General features: G+C 37.8%; 1 protein-coding gene and 1 pseudogene across 3 annotated transcripts in view; both read left to right on the forward strand.

Moving 5' to 3' along the window:
• KCNIP4 (potassium voltage-gated channel interacting protein 4) overlaps window positions 1–23,026 on the forward strand; it is a 1,210,069-nt gene that overhangs the window by 247,912 nt on the left and 939,131 nt on the right. Inside the window, exon 1 of one of the 3 annotated variants that reach the window (XM_027103254.1) lies at window positions 16,603–16,930. The exons of the other annotated variants lie outside the window; for them this stretch is intronic. Within the exon in view, the coding sequence (XP_026959055.1) occupies window positions 16,843–16,930 (88 nt within the window). The 5' untranslated portion in view covers window positions 16,603–16,842. Of the gene's footprint in view, window positions 1–16,602; window positions 16,931–23,026 lie in introns of those variants that run through there. 3 annotated transcript variants of the gene reach the window in all.
• On the forward strand, window positions 11,912–13,391 carry LOC113618902 (bleomycin hydrolase pseudogene; annotated as a pseudogene).

Here is a 23,026-nt window from a genome sequence, read left to right on the forward strand (position 1 = left end):
AGCAACTTCCACTGATGTGATATCTCCTGTATACCAGATATTTTCCAATGTGTTTAATATACATTATGTCATTTAATTCTCAAGACTTTTATTGGGTAGTTTCATTAGATGGGCATCATTAGTTCCCTTACACGTGATTAAAATGAGGCATAGACATTTTTAAATGATCTGGCCAAAATCATGGACAGTAGGTCCAAAGGGCTGGCCTAGGAAGCTCAAATGGCCCACGTCCTTGGTTCTTGCTCTTTCCGAGGTGTCCAATGATAGAGTAAGTGCCTTATGTGACCTTATTTTCTTATTTTTTATATTTTTCCCGAAGCATTTTTAATTCAAAAAATTAAATTCTACATCATTTTTGAGTTGTATTTAATACATAATGAAATGCACAGATATTAAGTGTAGAGTTTGAATTGTTCTGACAAATATATACATCCTTGTCCTACACCCAATAAATATAGAGGACATTTCTATAAACTCAGTTACTTAGTGCCTTTTACAGTCAATGGTTGTCACACTCAGAGAAAATACTGTTCTAATTACTATCAGTGTAGACATTAGTTTTCCTATTTTTTAAAACTTTTCTTTTATATTGGAATATAGTTGATTAACAATGTTGTGTTAGTTTCAGTTACACAGCAAATGATTCAGTTATGCATATACATATCTATTCTTTAAAGAATGCTAAGAAATTAAAGAAGAGGAGAATGAAGACTAAGTTGGCTGATTGCTGCTATGGCCAGATTTTTTCAGGTCTCTAAATGGAAAAATTGCCCTTAAATCCCACACAATAGCAGCTGTCCATGGCACTGGTCTAGACTTTGTGTGCAGGAGCAAACATTTGCAGAAATGAATCTGTGTTTCGGCAGCAAAATAAAATGGAGATTCTGGCTTTATCTGAGAAGACAGATATGGAAAGAGTTTATCTAGGGAGATGGCTGCATGAAAAAGGTCTCAGCAATCATATTGTAAAAAAAAAAAAAAATCCAGGACTTCCCTGGTGGTGCAGTGGTTAAGAATCTGCCTGCCAATGCAGGAGACACAGGTTCGAGCCCTGGTCCAGGAAGATCCCATATGCCATGGAGCAATTAAGCCCATGCGCCACAACTACTCAGCCCACGTGCCACAACTGTTGAAGCCCGCGTGTCTAGAGCCCATGCTCCTCAACAAGAGAAGCCCGCACACCTCAACGAAGAGTAGGCCCCACTTGCTGCAACTAGAGAAAGCCTGCATGCAGCAACGAAGACCCAACACAGCCAAAAGTAAATAAATAAAAAATAAATTAATTTTTAAAAATCCATCTACACTCAAAGACTGAGTGAATCTTCAAAATATGCCCAAATGGTTATGAGATAAACAGTCTTTTGCTAAAGGCAAAATTATAAAAACTTTGAAAACATACCTCTCAGATGATGAAAGATTGGGAGAAAAAGGTTTTCACCCTAAACCTGTTTCCCTGACACACGAGGAGTTACTCTATAGGACTAGTAATAGTAGACTTACCTCAGTTGAAAATAAATCCTGCTCAGTTTGCCAAGCTCTACCTTGTAAAATTCCTTAAATGAAATGTGGTATCTAGGTCCCTCTATGAAATGGTTGTACCCATTAAAAATATTTCAGAATGGTAAAGATGGTATTATTTAATAATATTTGTTATTTTTCTAAGCAATCATATTAACTTTTGCTTTGCGTATTTCTCACACATAGGGTTTATCTGTTGCATTTCATGGCTTCCATTGTAGGAAAGGCGGGGGGGTGGGGCTTTTGCTCTAAGCCATAGGAGTGACGTATGTGGGTTTGTCAGGCTTCACAGGAGGCAGAGAGTTGGGCACTGATGTTCCACGATGCTTCAGAGCATGGATTTGGGGGTCAGGCAAATTGTGGAACATATTTAGGATATGATACTTAATATCACAGTAAAAGAGATAGGAGAGTTAGTTAGTGAAATCTTCTCAGTCTCAGTTCCTCCATCCTTTTTGGGGGGAATAAGAGGACCTACCTCAAAAGTTTCTTGGGAAGCTTAGATAGCAAAAGTTTTCACCATGGTGGCCTGCCCATAAACAGATATCATTGGTATTTTGCAAGCATAGAACCTCTAAAGGAAGTTCATATCACAGACTCATTATTTTTCCTTTTGTCTAGATGTTACTTTTCTGCAAAAACAATATAAAAATAGCAGAAGGGATTCAAGTAAAAGTTTGCCTACATTTCCCATCACTTCATGAAATTGTTTTCTTTTAATACATATATATTTCTCATAGATGTATATTAAAATCTTTCATATTTTCATAAATTGTATAGCTGTATATTCCAAATGTTAGCACTATACCATGAGAGCATCCATTTTGTGGCAGTCTCCTTTTTCTTATGTCATCTGTTCTCTCCCTCCAACAAAGTAGGTTGCCATTCTTTGCAAATGACATGCACACATGCAGAGGATGTAGTTTTAGTTCACAAGAATGGGACCATATTACATACATGTCTTTGTAACTTGTTTTCTATATGAACACTATGTGGTAGGCATGCATCTAAGTAAATGACAGAAACCTATAGCAATGAAAGCACCATATCATAAGGATGCGTTTATAGGGTTATTTATTGTAGTATCATTTGTGGTAGCATAGCAGGACAACTGAAAAGTCCTGAATATCTGTCAGTAGATGTATGGTGAATAGACTGAATTACATCCATATTATGGAACATTATGTGGGTATCTTAAAAAATATATTTAGAGCTCCTCTTGTAGATATTTTTTATTTTGAGTTGGAAAAGAAGGCAGAGATTACTTAATCCAATGCCGTCATTTTACACACCAGGACACTGAGACCTGAAGCAACTCACTCAACTCTGGGCTTTGAGAGATCCAGAATGCCAGCCTGACTATCAGTCCAGCGCTCATCTCACAGCCTCCTACTCCTGCCACAAGGCCTATGGATTTTTTTTTTTTTTGCGGTACGCGGGCCTCTCACTGTTGTGGCCTCTCCCGTTGCGGAGCACAGGCTCCGGACGTGCAGGCTCAGCGGCCATGGCTCATGGGCCGAGCCGCTCCGCAGCATGTGGGATCCTCCCGGACCGGGGCACGAACCCATGTCCCCTGCGTCGGCATGCGGACTCTCAACCACTGCGCCACCAGGGAAGCCTGGCTATGGAGTTTTACGTAGAGCAGAGGGTCCGCTGTGGATGGATCTGAATATGAATTTGCAGCATGCATTAAAAAGGCTTTTAGTGTGACTACTACAGTGAGAGTTTAATAGTTCGTTTACCGTCCTGGAGAGTGTGTAACATGAAAACTTCATTAGGTGGTTTTCGGTTACAGCACACAGTTAGTGTCACTCATTGTCACACATTTGTTCCCTGAATGATGTTCCTGGAGAAGGTCAGAGCCCGTGTTATTTTGCTCGGCACTACTGTGGCAGGATCCTGAATATTTAATCATGCTGCTCTGATGAGAAGGGGGTCTGGCAGCAAGTTTCAGGGGAGTATGTGCAGTGTTATCGTCCTCAGACTGCTGTTTGGAAATGAATCCGTGGAGCACACTCAAGGACATTCAAGAGGCACAGAGGATTCTGAGACATTCTTTTCCTTCAGCTAGTCAAAATTGAATTTCGAATTGTTAAACAATGCCCAAAGAAGTCTTTATTTTCAGCATAATTTAATATTTCCCTTTATGTGAGTCAAAACAAGAATATATCAATATAATTTGGGGGGAATCGCAGCAGTTGTATTTTGTTGTTGTTACATTGCTTCATTTTCCATAATGGGGTGCCAGTGTGTGCTCTCCCATCAATTTCATCTGAAAGTTGTATGTCCTGGCAGCTCTAGGAGTTATTATAATATGATGGAGGTTATCATAATTAGCTGCAAGGCTAGAATCTATGCTGTTTTTTGGCATTTGGCCTATTGCTTTCATGTAGTTATGAAAGCATCAGTGGAAGCTTTAGCAGGAACTTTGCAAAAGAGAATCATAAACAGGTATATTAATGAGTAAATATGTTTCAGTGATTATCTAATGTCATTGCTGTTTACATAAGTGAGAAAATTATTTTTTGTTGAACAAATCAAGAGAATTTCAGGGGTTATTTTTACAAAATAATTTTTTAAATTGAGTTAGAAGTGACATATATAGCATTGTGTAGTTTTAGGTGTACAGCATAATGATTTGATATATGTATATATTGTGAAATAATTACCATAATAAGTTAGTTAACATTCATTACCACACATAGTTACAAAATAATTGTTTTCTTATGATGAGAAATTTTAAGATTTACTCTCCTTAGCAACGTTCACACATACAATAAGTACTCTTAACTGCAGTTACCATGCTGTACATTACACCCCTCAGACTCATTTATCTTATAACTGGAAGTTTGTGTTTTTGATCATTTTCACCAATTTTGCCATCCCCCAGCCCCAGCTCACCAATATGTTCTCTGTATCTATATATGTTCCTTTTTGTTTTTGTTTTCTTTAAGATTCCACATGTAAGTGAGACCATACAGAATTTGTGGTATCTGTCTTTCTCCGTCTGACTTATTTCAACTACCCTCAAGGTCCATCCATGTTGTTGCAAATGGCAGCATTTCCATCTTGAAAATTTCAGTTTGAATATCACTGTTATTTCTCATAATCTTTAGGCTAGTTCTTTGTTTCCTTGTTTTTTATTTTAAACTCTTCTTTGACTTTTTAAAATTTACATCTTCTCTTTTTAAAAAACTGTTTTATGATAAACAGTGTAAGGCAATTTGATCTTGAGTGACAAATAGGGCAAATCCATTTATAACTGAGACAATGTGACAGCAGCCTTGTAGGTCACCTCTGTCTCCTTCAGGAGTTCCATCCATAGTCAGCTTTAACTGTCACTTCTACGTGAATGACTTCTACATGTGACCTTCAACCTTGACCTTTCTTCTGACTGCTAGGTTAGCATTTCTAAATGCTCAGTATATACCTTAACATTATCTAAGAGTTAATTACTGACCTCTGCCTGGAAAATATTAGAGACTCAATAAAAAAATTTCTGAAGTGATCATCTGTATGTGTTAGTTGGGATTTGGGGGAGGCCAATACGTTTATCGCTCCTTTCAATTTTTTTCTTTTATTATTGTATACTGCCCTTTACTTAGTTACTTCAGTCTCAAAATTATCTTTTCTGAGCTCTCACCTCACAAGAGAATGAAGCAGAAAGCCCTGTGCCTATACGTTATGAAACAAAAACAAACATTGGTTGGGTTCAGCTTAATCATAATTATATTAGCCAAATTGTATATAACATGTGATAATTGAAAAAGAAAGACTAATCTTCAAAAAATATAATAGTGGGAGGGAGGGAAGCGAATTAGCATGCTGGATCCCAGTTCAGATCGTCTGTGTGGCCTAATTGTTTTTATGTACATTGGCCATTCTATGAAATGTTGTAAAAAGCCAGTGTCGAGCTTCCCTGGTGGCTCAGTGGTTGAGAGTCCGCCTGCCGATGCAGGGGACACGGGTTCGAGCGCCGGTCCAGGATGATCCCACATGCCGCGGCGTGGCTGGGACCGTGAGCCATGGCCGCTGAGCCTGCACATCCGGAGCCTGTGCTCTGCAACGGGAGAGGCCACAACAGTGAGAGGCCAGCGTACCACAAAAAAAAAAAAAAAAAAAAGCCAGTGTCACCACGCCTGTGTGTGTCCATTAGATTTGAATAGACACCACAGGACTGCTTTTGCTTGATGACTTTTGCTGAAGCCAAATGAGCAACCTGATTGTGTTAAACCAGCCTATTGATTGCCTTTGATATAAGTGAAAATGAAGCTTCCTTCACTCATGATTTGTTTTGAAATGGAAGGCAGGGGGTGCATTACTAAGATGATATCCCAGGCTCTCAACAATTGTAGGTGACTTTAGGCAGTAATATCTGGTGAATTATTGAAACATTCATAGAATCATAATTTTATCATCTTCAGGTTGCAATTGACTTTTCTTTGACTTTGCATTCCGAGACGGAACTTGGTTTAGGTTGCTTTGATGATCAAAAGTCTGTGTTTTTTGAGAACTCAGGAGATTCTAAATTTGTAACATTTCCTACCCAAACCCAAGAATTCTGTGACTTTATGTGGAAGGGGCAGGGGAGAGGCGGGCAAGAAATCTTTCAGACAGGCATTACATTACAGCTAGTTCTGATGGAAATAGGTCAAGGACCATACTTTGTGAAAAACTGGGGAGGAGTGTGGGTAAAATTGAAGTGAATAAGTTCCAGGGGTCTCAATAAAGTAAAAATATTTATATACGAACACTTTAAAATTGCTATATACTTATAGGATATTATTTTTATATTCTTAATAATACATGCATTTTTTTCATGCAGGGGATTACATACCTGCTTAATAGTAGAATGAATCTAAGTAAAGGTAACTAACTTGATATTTAATTTCAGTGCTAAATTAGAACCCAGTTCCTTAACTCTATATGGGTCATTAGAGAGTGGGGGGGGCGGGAAATCTATCACAAAGAAAATAAGCTAATATAAATTTTTTCAAGACGTGGTTTTCAGCCTACTTTTGTGAAAGAATGGGCCTTGGGATTCATCAGGTCCTCCTTTTTATAATCTGGGAGTAAATCTGTGGCTGGGAAGGTGGCAAATTTCCTCCTACGAGTACCTCAGTCTACCCTGCTTCCAAGTTCTTCATGTTGACTTCTTTGAAGTACAACGCATGCATCTGACTCTGACTTTCAGGGCTGTCCATCAGCAAAATACATCTATCTGTTCCCAGCTCCCGTAACAATAATAATCAGGCTTTTAGATAGAGCTCCGGGTAGGTGGAGCCCCATCGAAGGAGTCCTCACTCAGCTCTTGCTGGCACATATGTACAACAGACTCTTTCCCTAAACTATGTCATAAACAATTTTCACTTACCTCTGAATTCACATGTATGAAAATCTATGTTTCTCCCTCTTGAAAAGCAAACAAAAAATAGCTACAACTTCAGCCATCTGGGTATTTTTAAATCTCACGATTTGTATTAAATACATACTTCTGTGGATCTATTTGCATGTAAATATTTGTACTATCTCACCTCTTTTATGCCAGTGTGATGCAGAATTCTCATATCTATCAATAGTTTTGTTCTCATTTCATCACAGTAAATTATGGATAGTCTAATGAATTATTATATTAGCTAGGTGTTACCTAGAATACTATTTAGATGGGTTTTTTGGGTTGATTTAGACCTAGGCACATGAAATGGGGACTTCTCCAGCCAGTAGGTTTGATTTTTGACTTGCTTTGTAGTCTCAAAGCTGTTTCCAAAGTTGATGCAAAAGTTATCCGTGTGTTGGTATGCTGTTTATTCATTGAGGTAGGCGGATAGTGATGTTTCTGGAATAATAATGGACCTAGCTTTGGCACGTTCCTCTCTAATGGACAAGTACCTAGTCTGATATTTTATCAAGACCCACTTTCAAAACCTGTGACTTTGCCGCAAGGCTCTGCTCTGCTTCTCTCTGCAGCCCCATGGTGAGCTATTTTTAAGCTGCACATGTTTAATTTTGCAACTTGTGACAATTGGAAAAGCATCATAATGTCTGTTCCTACTGAGGCACACCAAATACACCAACATGTATTGAGAGGAGCAGCATTTGGGGGAAAACTTCATGGGGCAAGAGTCTTCTTGGGAATTACTGGATTCTTTCTTCCTTGAAGGAAAGCCAACACTCTTCCCTTAATCAGTCATGTTTATTTATTTATTTTTCCATTCTAAGGAGGAATGAGCATAACCCAAGTGTATTTAAGATTTGCTTTACCTGGATTTGGACTTCTCAAGAAGAGCTGGTCAGAAAAATAAATAAAATTCCAAAATGTAACTGGGAGAGTTGCATGCTGAAATGAGCCTGTACTTTCACATTCCCTGTAAGTTACTTAACAAGACCAGTGGTTACCTGTGGAATCATCCCTCATCGTAGGACCTTTGGTTTTTACTGCATGATGTACCGGCTTGCCTTTAAATTAAATTTAGCTGTAACTGTACTTCAGTTAACTTTAGTAGCCTCTGTACCATGTGCTAAAAGTGCTAACTAGTTTGTTCATCCAGAAAAGCCTTGAGCCCTTGTGAACTGTTGTGAAGTTTACTCACATTTCTCTGTGAATGACAGTGGCTTTTACTCACGCACTTCTGAAACGTTAAGGACGTCTGTTATTTTTGAACATGCAGCCTTGGTTATTGATATATTATAGGAGGTAATCGTTGTATTAATCCAAATTAGCTGATAATTAAGAGCATTTTTCTTTTTTGTTTTCTAACGCTCTGTGACATTTTATATTTGTTTTCCTAATTCTGTTTTGTAAGTTCCTGAGGATAGCATTAAGCAACAATATTTTCCCTACACACCCCCAATGGTAAATAGACACAGGCAATGGATTCACCAACAAAATTGGTGATTTATAGCTGCCTTTCCTAGAGGAAAACTTGGTCAGATTGGTGCTCTGGGCTTTAACATCAAAAATGAGCCCTAAGGGCTGATTTCAAGAAAGTTCCTCAACAGAATGGTTTATAGAGTATTAATTAACTGTTCAGAGATTACGGAAATATTCATATACAGAGCAGGTACCCATATGTGTATTCTAGATATCCACATGGCTTACTCTTGTGCCTTGCCTTCTTCAAATGCTTACCCAAATATCACCTTGATGAGGACTCAATGATCACCCCATTTTACTTGTACCACCATCCCCTCCCTTCATTCAGCATATTCAATTCTCCTTGTCCCTCTCTATTGTCTTTTCCCCCCATTATGATGTAAGCTCCATGAATCACTGTTTTGTCTGTTTGGTTCACTTGTGTATATTCAGAACCTAAAATAGTAATGCATAATAGGTGTTCAAAAGGTATTTAAAATGTTTAATTTATTTAATTTTAAGTGAACTCTGTATTTTGAGATAATTGTAAATTCACAGGCAATTGTAAGAAATGATACAAAGAGATCCATGGTAAAGTATTTAGTTTCCCCCAATGGTAACATCTTACAAAACTCTAGTAGAATATTACAACTAGGATATTTACATTGATACAGTCAATGTCGATTGACAATATTTCTATCAGCACAAGGATCTATCATGTTGCACTTTTATAGCTACATTCACTTCCCTCTGGCCCCTACCCTTTCCTTAATCTTTGGCATCCACTAATCTGTCATCCATTTAAAAAATTTTGTCATTTCAAGACCGTTACATAAATATAATCGTGCCGTATGTAACCTTTTAAGATTGGCTTCCCCCACAACCCTGCCCCTGCTCAGCATAATCTCCTTGAGATTCATCCAGGTTGTAGATATCAACAGTTCATTCCTTTTTTCTTGCTGGTGTGTATGAATCACTATTTGTTTATAGGTTGTTTCCAGTTTGGGGCTGTTATAGACAAAAACGCTATAAGGGTTTATATAAAGATTTTTGTCTAAACATATATTTTCATTTCTCTGGGATAGATGCTCAGGAGTGTAATTGCTGGGTTAAATGGTTGATATATGTTTAGAATTTTTTTAAAAAGCTACCAGACTGTTTTTCAGAGTGGCTGTACCATTTTACATTCCCACCAGCAATGTATGAATGGTCCAGTGTCTCTGCATCCTTACCGGCCTTTGGTCTTATCACTAGTTTTTCATTTTAGCCATTCAGCTAGATGTGTAATGATGGACTCACTGTAGTTTTATTTTTCATTTCAGTTATGAGTAATGGTATCAAACATCTTTGCATGTGCTCTGTTGCCATTTGAATATCTTATTTTGGTGAAATGTCTTCATGTCTTTTGTTCATGTTCTAACTGTGTTGTATGCATTTTCCTGTTGAGTTTTGTACGTTCGTTATATAGTCTAGATAATAGTGTTTTGTCAGATATGTGGTTTGCAAATATTTTCTCCCACTTTGGAGCTTGACTTTTCATCCTCTTAAATGAGTGAGAGTTTTAAAATTTGATGACATCCAACTTAGCAATTTTGCTTTTATAAATAATCCTTTGGTGTCAAATCTGAAAAATCTTCACCTAGCCCCAAATTGTAGAGATTTTCTCTTATTTTTTCTTAAACTTTTGTAGTTTTACCTTTAATTTTGTGATCCTTCACGAGGTAATATTTGTATAAGATGTGAGATCTTGGTGAAGGTTCAGTTTTTGCCTATAGATGTCCAATTGCCCCAGCACCACCTGTTGAAAGGCTCTCTTTCCTCCACTGATTTTCTCTTGGCATCTTTGTCAAAAATCAGTTGTGGATAATTGTGTGGCTTTACTTCTAGGTTTTCTATTCTGTTCCATTGAACTATGTACCCATCTCTCTACCAATACCACAGTCTTAACTAGTGAAGCTGCATAACTCTTGAAATCAGGTAGAATTATTTAAAGACTTAATCTTCTTTTAAAAATTGTTTCAGCTCTTCTAGTTTCTTTTACTCTCCATATAATTAATATAATATTTTCTATATTAAAAATAATCTTGCTCATATTTTGATTAGAACTGTGTTAAACCGTATGTCAGTTTGGGAAGAATTGGCATCTTTACTGTGTTGAGTCTTCTAATACATGAACGCAGAGTATCTCTGTTTATTCAAAACTTTTATTTCCTTCTCCAGAGGTTTTGAAATTTTCAGCATACAAATTTCATACACGTTTTGTTAGATTTAAACCTCAGTATTCATTTTTTTGAGCCATTGTTAATGATACTGTGTTTTAATTTTTATGTTTATTGCTAGTACAAATGACTTCTCAGTAGTACAATTAATGTTGAGCTCGTATTCTATGACTGCTGAACTCACTATTCATTCTAGGAGTATTTTTAAGTTTTTTTGTTTTTTTTTTGTATTTTCTACATAGACAATCATGTCATCCTCAAATAGGATGTTTATTTTTTTCTTTACAGTCTGTATGTCTTTAATTTCCTTTCTTATCTTATTGCACTGGTACTACTTCCAACTCTATATTGAATAATGCTGGTGAAAGCAGACATTCTTACCTCGTTCCTAATCTTTGGGTGAAACCATTCAGTCTCTCATCATTAAGTATAATGTTAGCGGTAGGTTTTTGTAGGTGTGCTTTATCAAGTCGAAGAAGTTGCCCTCTATTCCTATTTCACTGAGATTTTTTTTTAAAAATTATGAATGCATGTTAACTCTGTCATATATTTTTTTCTGAATCAATGTATGTGATTTTTTTTCTTTAGCTTGTTAATATGGTAAATTACTTTGCTTTTTCCATATCAAGTCAGTCTTGCGACCTTAGAGCCTTAGACTGAACCACACCTGGTTGTGGTAGATCATTCTTTTTATATATTGCTGAATTATTCTGTTAATGTTTATTAAGGATTTTTGCATGTGTATTAATGAGAGATATTTGTCTGTAGTTTCCTTTTTTGGTATTGTCTTTATTAGGGTAATACTGGCTCATAAAGTGAATTAGGAAGTGTTACTTCCTTTCTATTTTCTTGAAGATATTGTGAAGAATTGGTGTTAATTCTTCTTTACATATTTGGTAGAATTCTCCAATGAAACCATGTGGCCTGAAGATTTTTTTGAGGGGGAGTTTTCAAATTGTAAATTCAATTTACTTAACAATTATAGGACTGTTCAAATTATTATCTGTTATTTCATGTTTGGTAGATTTTTTTAAAACAATTTGTCCATTTCATCTAAATTGCCAAATTTATTTCTCTAGAGTTTATGTAGTATTTTCCTAGTATCCTCTGATATCTGCAGGTTCTGTAGTGCTTTTCTCCTTTTAAAGAAATATTTTTAAATGAATGGGTTAATTGAAAAATGTATTAAATTTTGAATACATTAAAAATATCTCAGTGGGAGAGGCAGGTCGGGTAGCTTAGGCAGCGAACCGCTGTGCAGTCCTGGCGCTTGCCTGAGGACCTCGAAACTACCGTTCCCCTGCCGGGCAGCGTGGGCACCATGAACAACATGGCAGGACTGAATTCAGGGAAGGTAGCTGCTCTGCTTCAGAAACTGAATTCCGATCCTCAGTTCGTACTGGCCCCAGCATGCCGGCACCACCCACGACCTGCTGAACATCTGTCTGAAGAGGGCCATGGTCCAGGGTGTTCAGTACGTGTTCCAACAGGCTGTGCATCTGGAAGGCAAGCCCGTCACCAACCAGAAGAGCTCAGGGCGATGCTGGATCTTTCCTTGTCTGAATGTTATGAGACTTCCATTCATGAGAAAATTAAATATTGAAGAATTTGAATTTAGTCAGTCTTACCTCTTTTTCTGGGACAAGGTTGAATGCTGTTATTTCTTCTTAAATGCTTTTGTGTACACAGCGCAGTAAAAGGAGCCTGAGGATGGTAGGCTGGTGCAGTATTTGCTTACGAATCCTGCAAATAATGGAGGATAATGGGATATGCTTGTCAATATTGTTGAAAAATATGGTGTTATTGCTAAGTGCTTCCCTGAATCTTATACAACAGAGGCAACCAGAAGGATGAATGATATTCTGAATCACAAGATGAGAAAATTCTGTATACGACTATGGAACCTGGTATACAACAGCACAACCAAAGGAGAAATCTCAGCCACACAGGATACCACGATGGAGGAGATGTGCAGAGTGGTGTGCATCTATCTGGGTAATCCACCAGAGACGTTCGCCTGGGAGTATCAAGACAAAGATAAAAACTATCAAAAGATTGGCCCCATAACACCCTTGAAGTTTTACAGGGAACATGTCAAGCCACTCTTCAATATGGAAGATAAGATTTGTTTAGTGAATGACCCTCGGCCCCAGCACAAGTACAATAAACTTTACACAGTGGACTACTTAAGCAATATGGTTGGAGGGAGAAAAACTCTATATAACAACCAGCCCATTGACTTATTACAGAAGATGGTTGCGGCCTCCATCAAAGATGGAGAGGCTGTGTGGTTTGGCTGTGATGTTGGAAAACACTTCAATGGCAAGTTGGGCCTCAGTGACATGAATGTCTATGACCTTGAGTTAGTGTTTGGTGTCTCCATGAAGAACATGAATAAAGCTGAGAGGCTGACTTTTGGTGAGTCACTTATGACCCATGCCGTGACATTCACTGCTGTCTCAGAAAAGGATGATTAGGAGGATGCTTTTGTGAAATGGAGAGTGGAAAATTTGTGGGGTGAAGACCATGGCCACAAACGTTACCTGTGCATGACAGATGAGTGGTTCTCTGAATATGTCTACGAAGTGGTGTTGGACAGGAAGCATGTCCCTGAAGAGGTGCTAGCTGTACTAGAGCAGGAACCCATTGTCCTGCCAGCCTGGGACCCCATGGGGGCTTTGGCCGAGTGATATTGCCTCCAGCTTTTCCTCCTCCCATGGGACCTGAAGTAGTTGCAAAGGACAGATCCAGGGACTGAAGCCAGAGTTACACAGGTGACTGTGTGTTCCCACCGGACACAGTCAGACTCTTGGATTTCTCCTCCAGGAATCTCTCTGGGAGAGTGTGCTTTATGCTGAAACAAAATACTCTCTAAAGAAAAAAGAAGGAAAGATCAACTCATACTATCGACTCTCCTCATCTCCAACAGCTCAGGGTCTCTTAGCATTTTAATCAGATGTAATTGTTTGTCTTAAGTCTGTCACACCAGTTCGGTTCAGTGTCTGTTTTATAAGGCAGGAGAGGATGAGCAATTGAGGTGTGTGGAGAGAAAACAGACCTAGTGTTCCTTGTTCCGAGACTAGAGTAGGGGGAGGGTACCCTAATATTTGAGCTCTCAAAACTGCCTGACAGTAACACTGTCCCTCCTAGGTGGCAGTCACTGAATTCAGTTTTTTCAAGGTAATTTTATGTGCCTCTAATAGGCCAGGAATGTGAGGTTGATCAAAACTGACTGACATGATTCCTTCCTATTGTTCTGAACTGCGGGGGAACACAGCTCTACCTGAGTCACGGGTTAAGTAGAGGGTTGGAGAAAGTAGGTGAGAGAACAACCCAAACCTTATCATGATCTGAATTATAATCATTAGCAGGAGCTCTTGCCAAATGGTTTAACTTCTGCCTCTGGGATTGGGAGTTGGGTGGGCACGAAAAGGGGATATCCGTTCTTTCTGACAACTAAATGGTGCTGAGAAGCTCTTGAATAAAACACTTTGCTAAAACAAAGAAACAGAACCTCAATGTTAATATGTCCAAAGTAGAACTTTTGACTTTCTCAACTGTCATAGTCTACCCACAGTTGTTTTATTTTATTAATTCATTAGAGTTATCTATCTAATTGTTCAAGCCTCAAACTAAGTCATCCTTAATTTTTTGCTTTCCCTCAGTTTCAACCCTACTAATTCTGTTTCAGAACATATCCAGAAATCAACCACTTCTCATTTCTACTCCAAGCCATGCCACCATCATCCTCCCCTAGACTACTGTGATGCCCCTCGTAGGTGTTCAGTCTTCTAATCTTGCTCCTCTACAGTTCATCCTTTACACAGCAGAGAGATCATATAATTTTCCTACTCCCTGGAGTGACTTTCCAGCTCACATGGACTAAATCCAAATTCCTTACCCTGGCTATAAGACCCTGCATACTAGTAGGCCCTGGTTTGTAGGCCCTGGCCTCTCCTATGAAATCATCTCCTATAAGGCTCTCCTGACTCAGTATGCTTCAGCAGTCACACCCTTCTTTCTGTTCCTTGAGGATGCCAAGCTCTTCTCCAGCTGGTGGTGTTGGCACAAGCTTTTCACTGTACTTGACGTGCTCTTTCGCCTGAACATCTTATGGTTGATGGCTGTCTCCTTGTAATCTGTATTCCAGAAGAAGAAATGTTTTCATTGACCATTCAATCTACTCACCTTCTATTCTGTTAATCGGGTTTTTAATAGTCTCCATAGCATCTATTTATATGTGATATTTTTTATTTATTCTTTGTTAATTTGTTGTTTTCTAATCTAAGGTGTAAGCTCTGTGTATGCAGAGGCTTTGCCTTTTTTCATTACTGCTGTACTGCCAGCACCTAGAACCATGTATTGAACAAAACAAGTGCTCAATACATAATTTCTGCATCAATGAATGAAAGTGCTCTGCTTAATGCCATCTATACCATATCTTACTTCACTCTCCAACAAATGAACAGTGTCCTGTTACCCATTTTATAGATAAGAAAGTGGGGCTTTAAAATAATTTGTCCCAGCTCTGGAACTACAAGAGTGTATTTCTTCTGCCAATTTCAAGCTTTGGGATGCCATCACTCATGGCAAATGCATGGGAGAAAGAACTTTAAGAAGTGTATTGCTAACCTTTGTTTATAAACCTGTTTTTATCTCAGATACTTCCAACTGAAGTCCTAAAAATTCTCGGAAAGCATGCTTCATTATCTCCTTCGGATGATGATATCACTGAGTCTGGTGGACATATGGGAGAGTTACAGAAAAGAGCGAGTTACTACTAGATCTTGTTAAGTCTATGGTTCCAGGAGTACTTCTTTCTTTATTGTAAAAGAACATCATTTCATGTATAGTATTGTTGGGAAATATTAGCTCCAAGTAGAATTATTACAACTGTCAGAAAAAAAAAAACGGCCTGTCTAGGTAGTTAAAATATGGAGGAGGCACATCCACGTGCATTAAATATCAAGGAGGTATCATACACTAAGTATCAAGGAGATATCAAGGAGATACACACACACAAAATAAGAAAAAACAAATAAATTACCAAACACCCTGGAAATATAGAGTGTCGACAAATCTTAGAAACTGCCCAAGGCACTCAGGAATGAAAAACAACAACAACAACAAAAAACCCCAAAACTGCACATTCAAGGAAGTTTTCTAGCTTTCATAGCAACTGCCTACCTCTGTAACACTATCTTTAACAGAATAGTTCTTTGTGAAAATTGTGAGCTCTCACAATTGTGCTCACTATTAAGTCAACTGGTAAGGAGCCAGCAAGTTGCAGTTTACCTTTCAGAAATATGAGGAAACTGAGGCAGTCGTTCTCTTAGGATAATGCAGTAAATTAGTTTTGGAGCTCTGTTGCCTGGAAGCAAGTATAGGGGATTAAGAGTTGTGGTTTCCAGTCTACTGTATTTTAAAGGAGACAATGATTTTTTTTTCCCCCTGATTTTCAAATCCCTGAGCCTGGACAGTGCAGAAAACACAGCCAGATTTAGGTAACAGCTTATTTTCCACCTCTGTGCCCATGAAGTGGAATATATTTATCTGTGACAAAAGAGCTTTTCCTCTATTTGGTGGTAAATCTTCAAATCTGTTTAGAATCAGGGTCAGCTTCTCAAATGAGCCTTTTCACCATTTAGCCTTTCTGAATCTGATTAACACTGTATCAGGGAATTGTCTGGTGTCTGACCTTGAACAACATGCTTTCCTACTTGCCTTTTTGGCGGGGGGAATCATTTTGTACAGCCTTGGACAATGAGATTCCTCCCCAGCAGGCTTGATGGCATTTGTGGGCTCCTTTTACTGATATCCAAAGGGTTTCAGCCCCAGTGACCTGTCATCTGTCCCCTCACCTGCTTACATGCTGATTCATTGATGAGCTGGCATTGCAGGCCCCGCCTCCCTCTGAATGGTCTGTGAGGTTGTGATTGCTCCTGGAGAGGGGATGTGGAGCTGAGCCACCGTGGGTTACTACACGTGGGAACCGGCAGCCTATCTGTTGCCACAGAAGAACTTGGTGACCTGAGAAGCAGCCCTTTCTCACCACCCTGTTACCGTTCTATCTATATCCGGCTTCTCTAGCTTTTTAAAGGAATTTCTGATTCAGGCACTAACAGCTAATTCCACAGGAGTTGTAAGGCAGCCTGTGACATAAACTGAGACAGAAGTTTCCCCTCAGAGACTGTCTTTTTTCTATTGGCAAAGACTTCTGGCTCTTCTCAGAGGAATACCTTGTTGCTTAAGATGAGTGGCTGTAGAAAACGATGTAAACGTGAAATATTGAAATTTGCCCAGTACCTTCTCAGGCTATTAACAGGTTCTCTTCATACAGGTAATGACTTTTTTTTTTTTTTTAATGGAGGCTGGTAGAGCATGGTACCGAAGTTGAAATGGAATAGGAAAGGCTCACTATTTCTATGTTGTGTTTATTTATAATGCTGTCAATAAAATACAGTTATGTTTGCTGAGATTCACGTTTCTAAAAATGTGTGCAATGCAGCTCTAATTTTGGGATAGAACTGGATTCTGTGGATATATCTTTTGTGCCTTTTTGGCAGTGTCGCTGTTAAATGTGTCTCAATCTCAGGAAGCAGTGTCTGCAGAGTAGAAAGATTTTTTTTTTTTTTAAATGCATGATTGTGTGAGGTTTTTTCCCTTCCTCCTGCTTGCTGCAGTTTGCTGGAAAATCACAAAGCTGTTCTTCCTGCAGGTATTTAGAAATTCTCTACCTTTGATCATTATAATCCATAGATTATTTCTAGTATTTGATTATAGAACTTAGCAGTGAAAGAGTTAAGGACATTTCTTTCGGATTTCTGAATTCCTTGCAAAATGTGAGCCAATTGTGAAAACAGCTGAAGAGTATAATGTCCATGAGAGCTTTGATATTTGTTTCATTGCAGTGGATTTTAATGTTTAACAGTTTGCACAATTGAAATGGAATCTCTATTTAAATCTAAGCGTTGATAGAATATTTTTTTAAGGTGTTCCAAAATTATGAGCCTAAACCAGCAGTTTTGCTGCCCGTGAAATTCCTAGGCAATGCCGTAATTAAGGTAGTGACAGGTGGGACCAAAACTACTTTGACTCTGATAATAGATATTTTTAATGGACCCTCAAACTTCTGAGGAGCAAAGCTGGGTTGATGAAATACCACACTTTGATTCTGGCTACAAATAACTATTGTTAGCTTTATTTTTTCAACTTACACGTGTCTTCTTTTATCTAAATCATGAGAAAGAAGAGTTAGTGAAAAAAAAAAAAACACCTATACACTATACTGCAAGGATGAGGGATGAATTTGAGCAACATTTTCTCTAGGAAGTAAAGTCTTTATGGTGAACAGCAGAACTGCATATATGATTATGTTGACAACCCGATCAGGAAAAACAGTTTTGAGGGGATAACTGTGAAAATCAAATGATTTTCTGAGAGCATTATTAAGTATTCATAAACATAATAACAGGATTGTTATCAGATACTAATCTTTAAGCAGTGCAAATTGTGGTGGCTCTTGACACTTTTAAGAATAGTTATTGAGAGTCTGTACCTGCCTTTTGTTAACTTGGAGCTCTGTTGTATACTTAGTCCCAATATGAGTTTGCTGTATCATGTCAATTGTGATCAATAATATCAATATATTTGCTATAAACGTTATTAAGGATGATGTGCCATTTAGGATGTCATGTCTTATGGGACAATGCTCAATAGGGGATCTTTTATCTAGCTATGAAATTAGAGAAATATTTTATAAAAGAAAGTTTTGCATGAGGTTTCCATGGTATTCTGTGATTTCCTCTTTGATAAGGCAGTTTTAAGGTTCTACCTGTTTCTTGATGGATTTGGGTGCAGTGCTCTGCCTTTTCTTGCTCAGTGTGTGTATAGTTTTCTGAAACTTCTGATTTCAAAGAATTTTATGAAGATGGTAAATGGTTGTGAAGTCATAAACCATAAGCATTGAATCCAAAATGTAGCGGTTGGCTAATGACTGCATGGTAACTTATAATATGAAATTGATGGAAAGCTAGTATAGCAGAAATATTTTAAGCCTTATTTAATGCGTATTTAGAAATCAATATAGGTGGGATTCATTCTCTTCTTTCTGAGCCACAGGAGAAAAATATAAGAACTTTGAGAAATAGGACAGATTATTATAAAATAGTAAGTTAGATTTATGACCTGGGAAATGTGATTACAGCAACTTGTTTCTTGTAAAAATTCTTTTCAGCTCAGTCTCTAATACTAAAGCTTGTAAAATCCAGCCAGAATCTTTGCAACTGCTCAGAATGCAACTTGGAAAAACCAATTTATGCGTTTACTAGATGCTGTGATAATATACACTGTTCACATTGGAGAATCTAATGTAAAATTCATTAGAGCACTTTCAAATCCCTTAGCTAGTAATTAATGAAAAAGTAGGAAGCAGAGTTGAATTAGTTTAAAAAATTTGCTTTAAGCTTGGATATGCAAGAAGTTGCTAATTGTATCCTGAACAATCAGCATATGTCTTTGTAATTATCAAAAATTTAAAACAATATGAATATGCCTTGGATGATTTTTTTTTCTTCATTTTACCAGCAAGCCCTTAATCTTCACTTTTTCAGTTAAAGATGTGATCTAAGGAAATAGTGATTTTGTTTTACATTTGGAAACAGGTTATTTCTGAAATACTTAATCTGTGTTGTTGGCAGTTGCCTTTCATTTGATACCAAAATGCCCATGCCTTTATACAAACAGAAAATTTGAAGTGCAAAGAAATTTTCACAGAGACAAACTCTCCTTTGATGTGCCTTATTGCTATCACAAGTTAGAGAAAAGCAGTTTCCTTTTCTGGGAGCTTTTCATACAAGTTTTGGCAATGCCTAGGATTGCTTATAAATAAATAATTTTAAATTAGTGATTTTTTTCTAAAATAATCTTTATGTTAGAGAGTGCAAATTCAGGAATACAAATTTGTCCAGGTAAAATAAGATGCTTTCATTTTACCAGAAACTTTTTACATATTTTTATCATGGCAAATCATTTTGCAAAGAGTGGATTTTACAAACACATGTGTTGGCCTTACTTGTTATGAAAATATAAGCATTTTTAAAGATTCTTTTGTATATAATAAATCTCAGAAATCCATATGCAAATATTAAAAGTTAGTGGCCACCATGTTCAGTGTAGTGCTGTGCAATACAGGATCAGTTATCCTAATTCCTTTTCAATTTGACACCTACATCTTCTTGTACCATATTATATTCTAATCTAGATGGGGCTCATGGTAACCAATATATTTGTGTACATCTAAAGAAATGGAGTTGATTTTGAGGATTTTAGTCTGACACTAGTAGTATGAGACACATTCTATTGATGGGCAATTTGTGTACTATAGGAGCCCAAGGAACACCCTGTCATATAAATGCTGCCCCGTTGAAAAGGGTAAATAATATTGCAGATATTGAATTTTAAACTGTCTCTTCTTTATGTGTGAAGTTTAGTATTGGAATGTTTTATGGTTCTTTTTGGAAGGTTGTTTGGACATTTATCAATTCTCTGCACATAGTTTTCTTGAAAAATCAAGACCTGAACACATTTTCCTATTAGCAGGTATTCCCAAAACATATGTGTGAAGTGGCTATTGCCTGGAGCTCTGTTTCAGGCTTCAAGACGATGAGCTACAGGTGTGGTGAAGTTCAACTCTCCACCTGAGGGAAACAGAGGCAATTCAAACCAAAACATTCTTTTAAGCTTTGAATTGCTGTTTAAGTAGTGGGTTACAGTACTTCAAATTTAATAAAATTATATTACTAAAAGCATGACATAAGCATTCTTCATTTCATCAAGTAGAGAACTTTAGATGAGAGAGAGAGAGAGAGAGAGAGCATCTGTTTTACAAATTTGCATTGAATTGCTTCCAGCCTTATCATTGTTAAAGGGACTGTGGATCCAGCCATTCACAAGGCTAGTGATTTAAAGATTTAGATTTTTTTTCTGTTGCATTTTTAAAGTATGAAGAGAAAATAAAGGTTGATGCTTAGCAAAATAAGAGACTTAAGAAAAACTGTTTCTAGCTACGCACACTTCCTTCTTTCGCCTCCTGATTACAAATCACAGAATCATGTTTTCAATCCCCTCTGTCCTCTTCTCTCCGTCATCCCTGCCACATCTGAACACAGGGCCGACGCATCTCATGCAAAAGATGTGTCCCTGAAGACCTCACGTAATTAAAGATTCATAAAACTCAGGTTTCATCCTGGCAAAAGGTGATAGGAGTTTTTATTTCTCAGTTCACGTGGGCCTGGCATGTGGCAGTTGAATGAAACAGCTTATATTTGCTTGGCCTGCCTGCTCTGAAACTATGCTATACTTGATTACATTTATGTTTTTTAATTCATTCCAACTTTGCTGATAAAGGGAGATCGTATTTCTTATAGCACTATGTAAAATTTGCATTATTGAAATGCGCATAAAATGCCACAAGTTATGCTCAATTTGCTTCTTCTATTGAAACCTGCCCTCAAATAGAAGAATGCAAAGGATGATGTTTTTCTTGACTGCCAAGGAAGATTCGTAATTAGGTTGCTTTTCCCAGCAAGAGTTTACATTTTAAGCTTTATCAGAAGAATTATTTTGGCCTCTATTAATAAATTTGACTTTTCATTCAGGAGTGAAGGGATATTTTGAGGGGCGCAGCTTCTTGCCTTATCTCAAATTCCGCCATGGCTACCAAATCTGGTTAGAGGATACCTAGGTTCAATGGATAAAACACCCATATATGCAGAATACTGGTTGCCCCTTTCATTTCTGAAGAAAATCTGCATATTAATGTTTATTAACTTTGTCTTTTAAGTTCTTTACCACATAATTATTACCACATAATTAGCGTATTAGGTAAAACTTACATGGCTTAAAGACTTCCAAAGAGCAGATTGTTTTGGCCATTGTGAGAACTTCAAAGTAGTAAGTGATCTGATTTCACAGTCTGAGTCATGTTAAACTCTTAAAACTCATTTCTTGACTAACTGACAAAATTAATCATGTGCTCTCAAGGGAAGAGCTAATATTCAGAGAAGGAGCTGTATTTGCCGCTATTGGTTAAAGTCATCAGACTTTCTTAGCAGAAACTTCAACAGTTACACATCAGTGCTTCATTTAAATATGCAAAGAAATATTGAAGTTTCACCATACAGGCTCTTGAGGATATTATACATTGATTTTGATATGTATCAGTTATTTCCTGGCAGGAAAGAAAGAGATCTCAGGAAAATAATTTACTAAAGGGGCCATGTATGTGGGCAGGGGTAAGGAAGTCAACAAGGGGTAAGGGGTACTCGAATAATAGCAGACCGCTGAAGGAGCAAGGGATGGGGGCCGTTTCTGAAGGCTGGAGAGGGAACCGGTGGGCAGAAGACTGCTTGACAGGAGATGTGGCCTTTAGTCCAGGGATATAGCCAACCCATGGAGACCTGACAGTAAGGGAGCTCAGGAAAAGAGAAAAAGAGAAAATTGCTGGCCTCTCCTTTCTCCAACCTTCCAATTTTTGCTAGTGCTTCCATTGGCTGACCCCATCCTAGAAGCCAGTGGGAAAACTAAGTAGGAGAAACATGCTCATGGCCATATTTATTATTTTATATTCACCGACTACCACTGGCAAGGCTTGCTTTGTTTAAAATTACTAACATTAGTCACATTGCTTCCCCTCAAAATATATTGAAAGAGGCACAAGCAACCTAATCATATCCCTGGTTTGGCTTGTAAGGTTCCTGTCAATCCACCACATCTTTTACTATCGCTGTTTATCTCTTACTTTGACCATATAGCTTCTGCCCAAAATTTCCCTGTTTCTCTTAAACTTTATAAGTAAAATGAACCTACACCTTCAAACAGATGGACTCTGTTTTTGAGGAGGTGTCACCGTAATCAGCCACATTAAATGACACAGGAAGACAGTGTGATGTTTGTGGTAGAGGTAGATGGTATTACAGCCCAGGGTGATATGGTTACGCTTTGTGCTTGCTGAGGACGATGATGGATTTTCTTTCATAAAGTATATTTTCTCTCCAGACTCCTTTTTCCAGCATGAGATACCTTGTGAGTTGCGGGGAAGGGGCTAAGATCTGAGGAGCTGCCCTTCCTTGTGGAAGAAAGCAAAGTCCAACTGGCCATGATGAAAATCATCATTGGTATATTTTTTGCAGTATATGCCCACAATTTTGACAAACAAACTAGTTTTGATCCAGCCTTTGCAAACCATGTTTCTGTGCCTACCATTCTCCATTTCTTCTGCCTGATAGATACACTCAATACCATCAGAATGTCTCCAGATGTTCTTTATGTGGGACCAATGTTCACTTTACTTTTTCAAATGAATTTTTATTGGAGTATTGTATTGTAAATATTGGAGTATTGTAAATCATTGATTTACAATGTTGTGTTAGTTTTA

This window comes from Aethalodelphis obliquidens, unplaced genomic scaffold, assembly GCF_003676395.1.
Source record: "Aethalodelphis obliquidens isolate GAN/ISIS:26980383/991018 unplaced genomic scaffold, ASM367639v1 scaffold6, whole genome shotgun sequence".
NCBI lineage: Eukaryota > Metazoa > Chordata > Mammalia > Artiodactyla > Delphinidae > Aethalodelphis > Aethalodelphis obliquidens.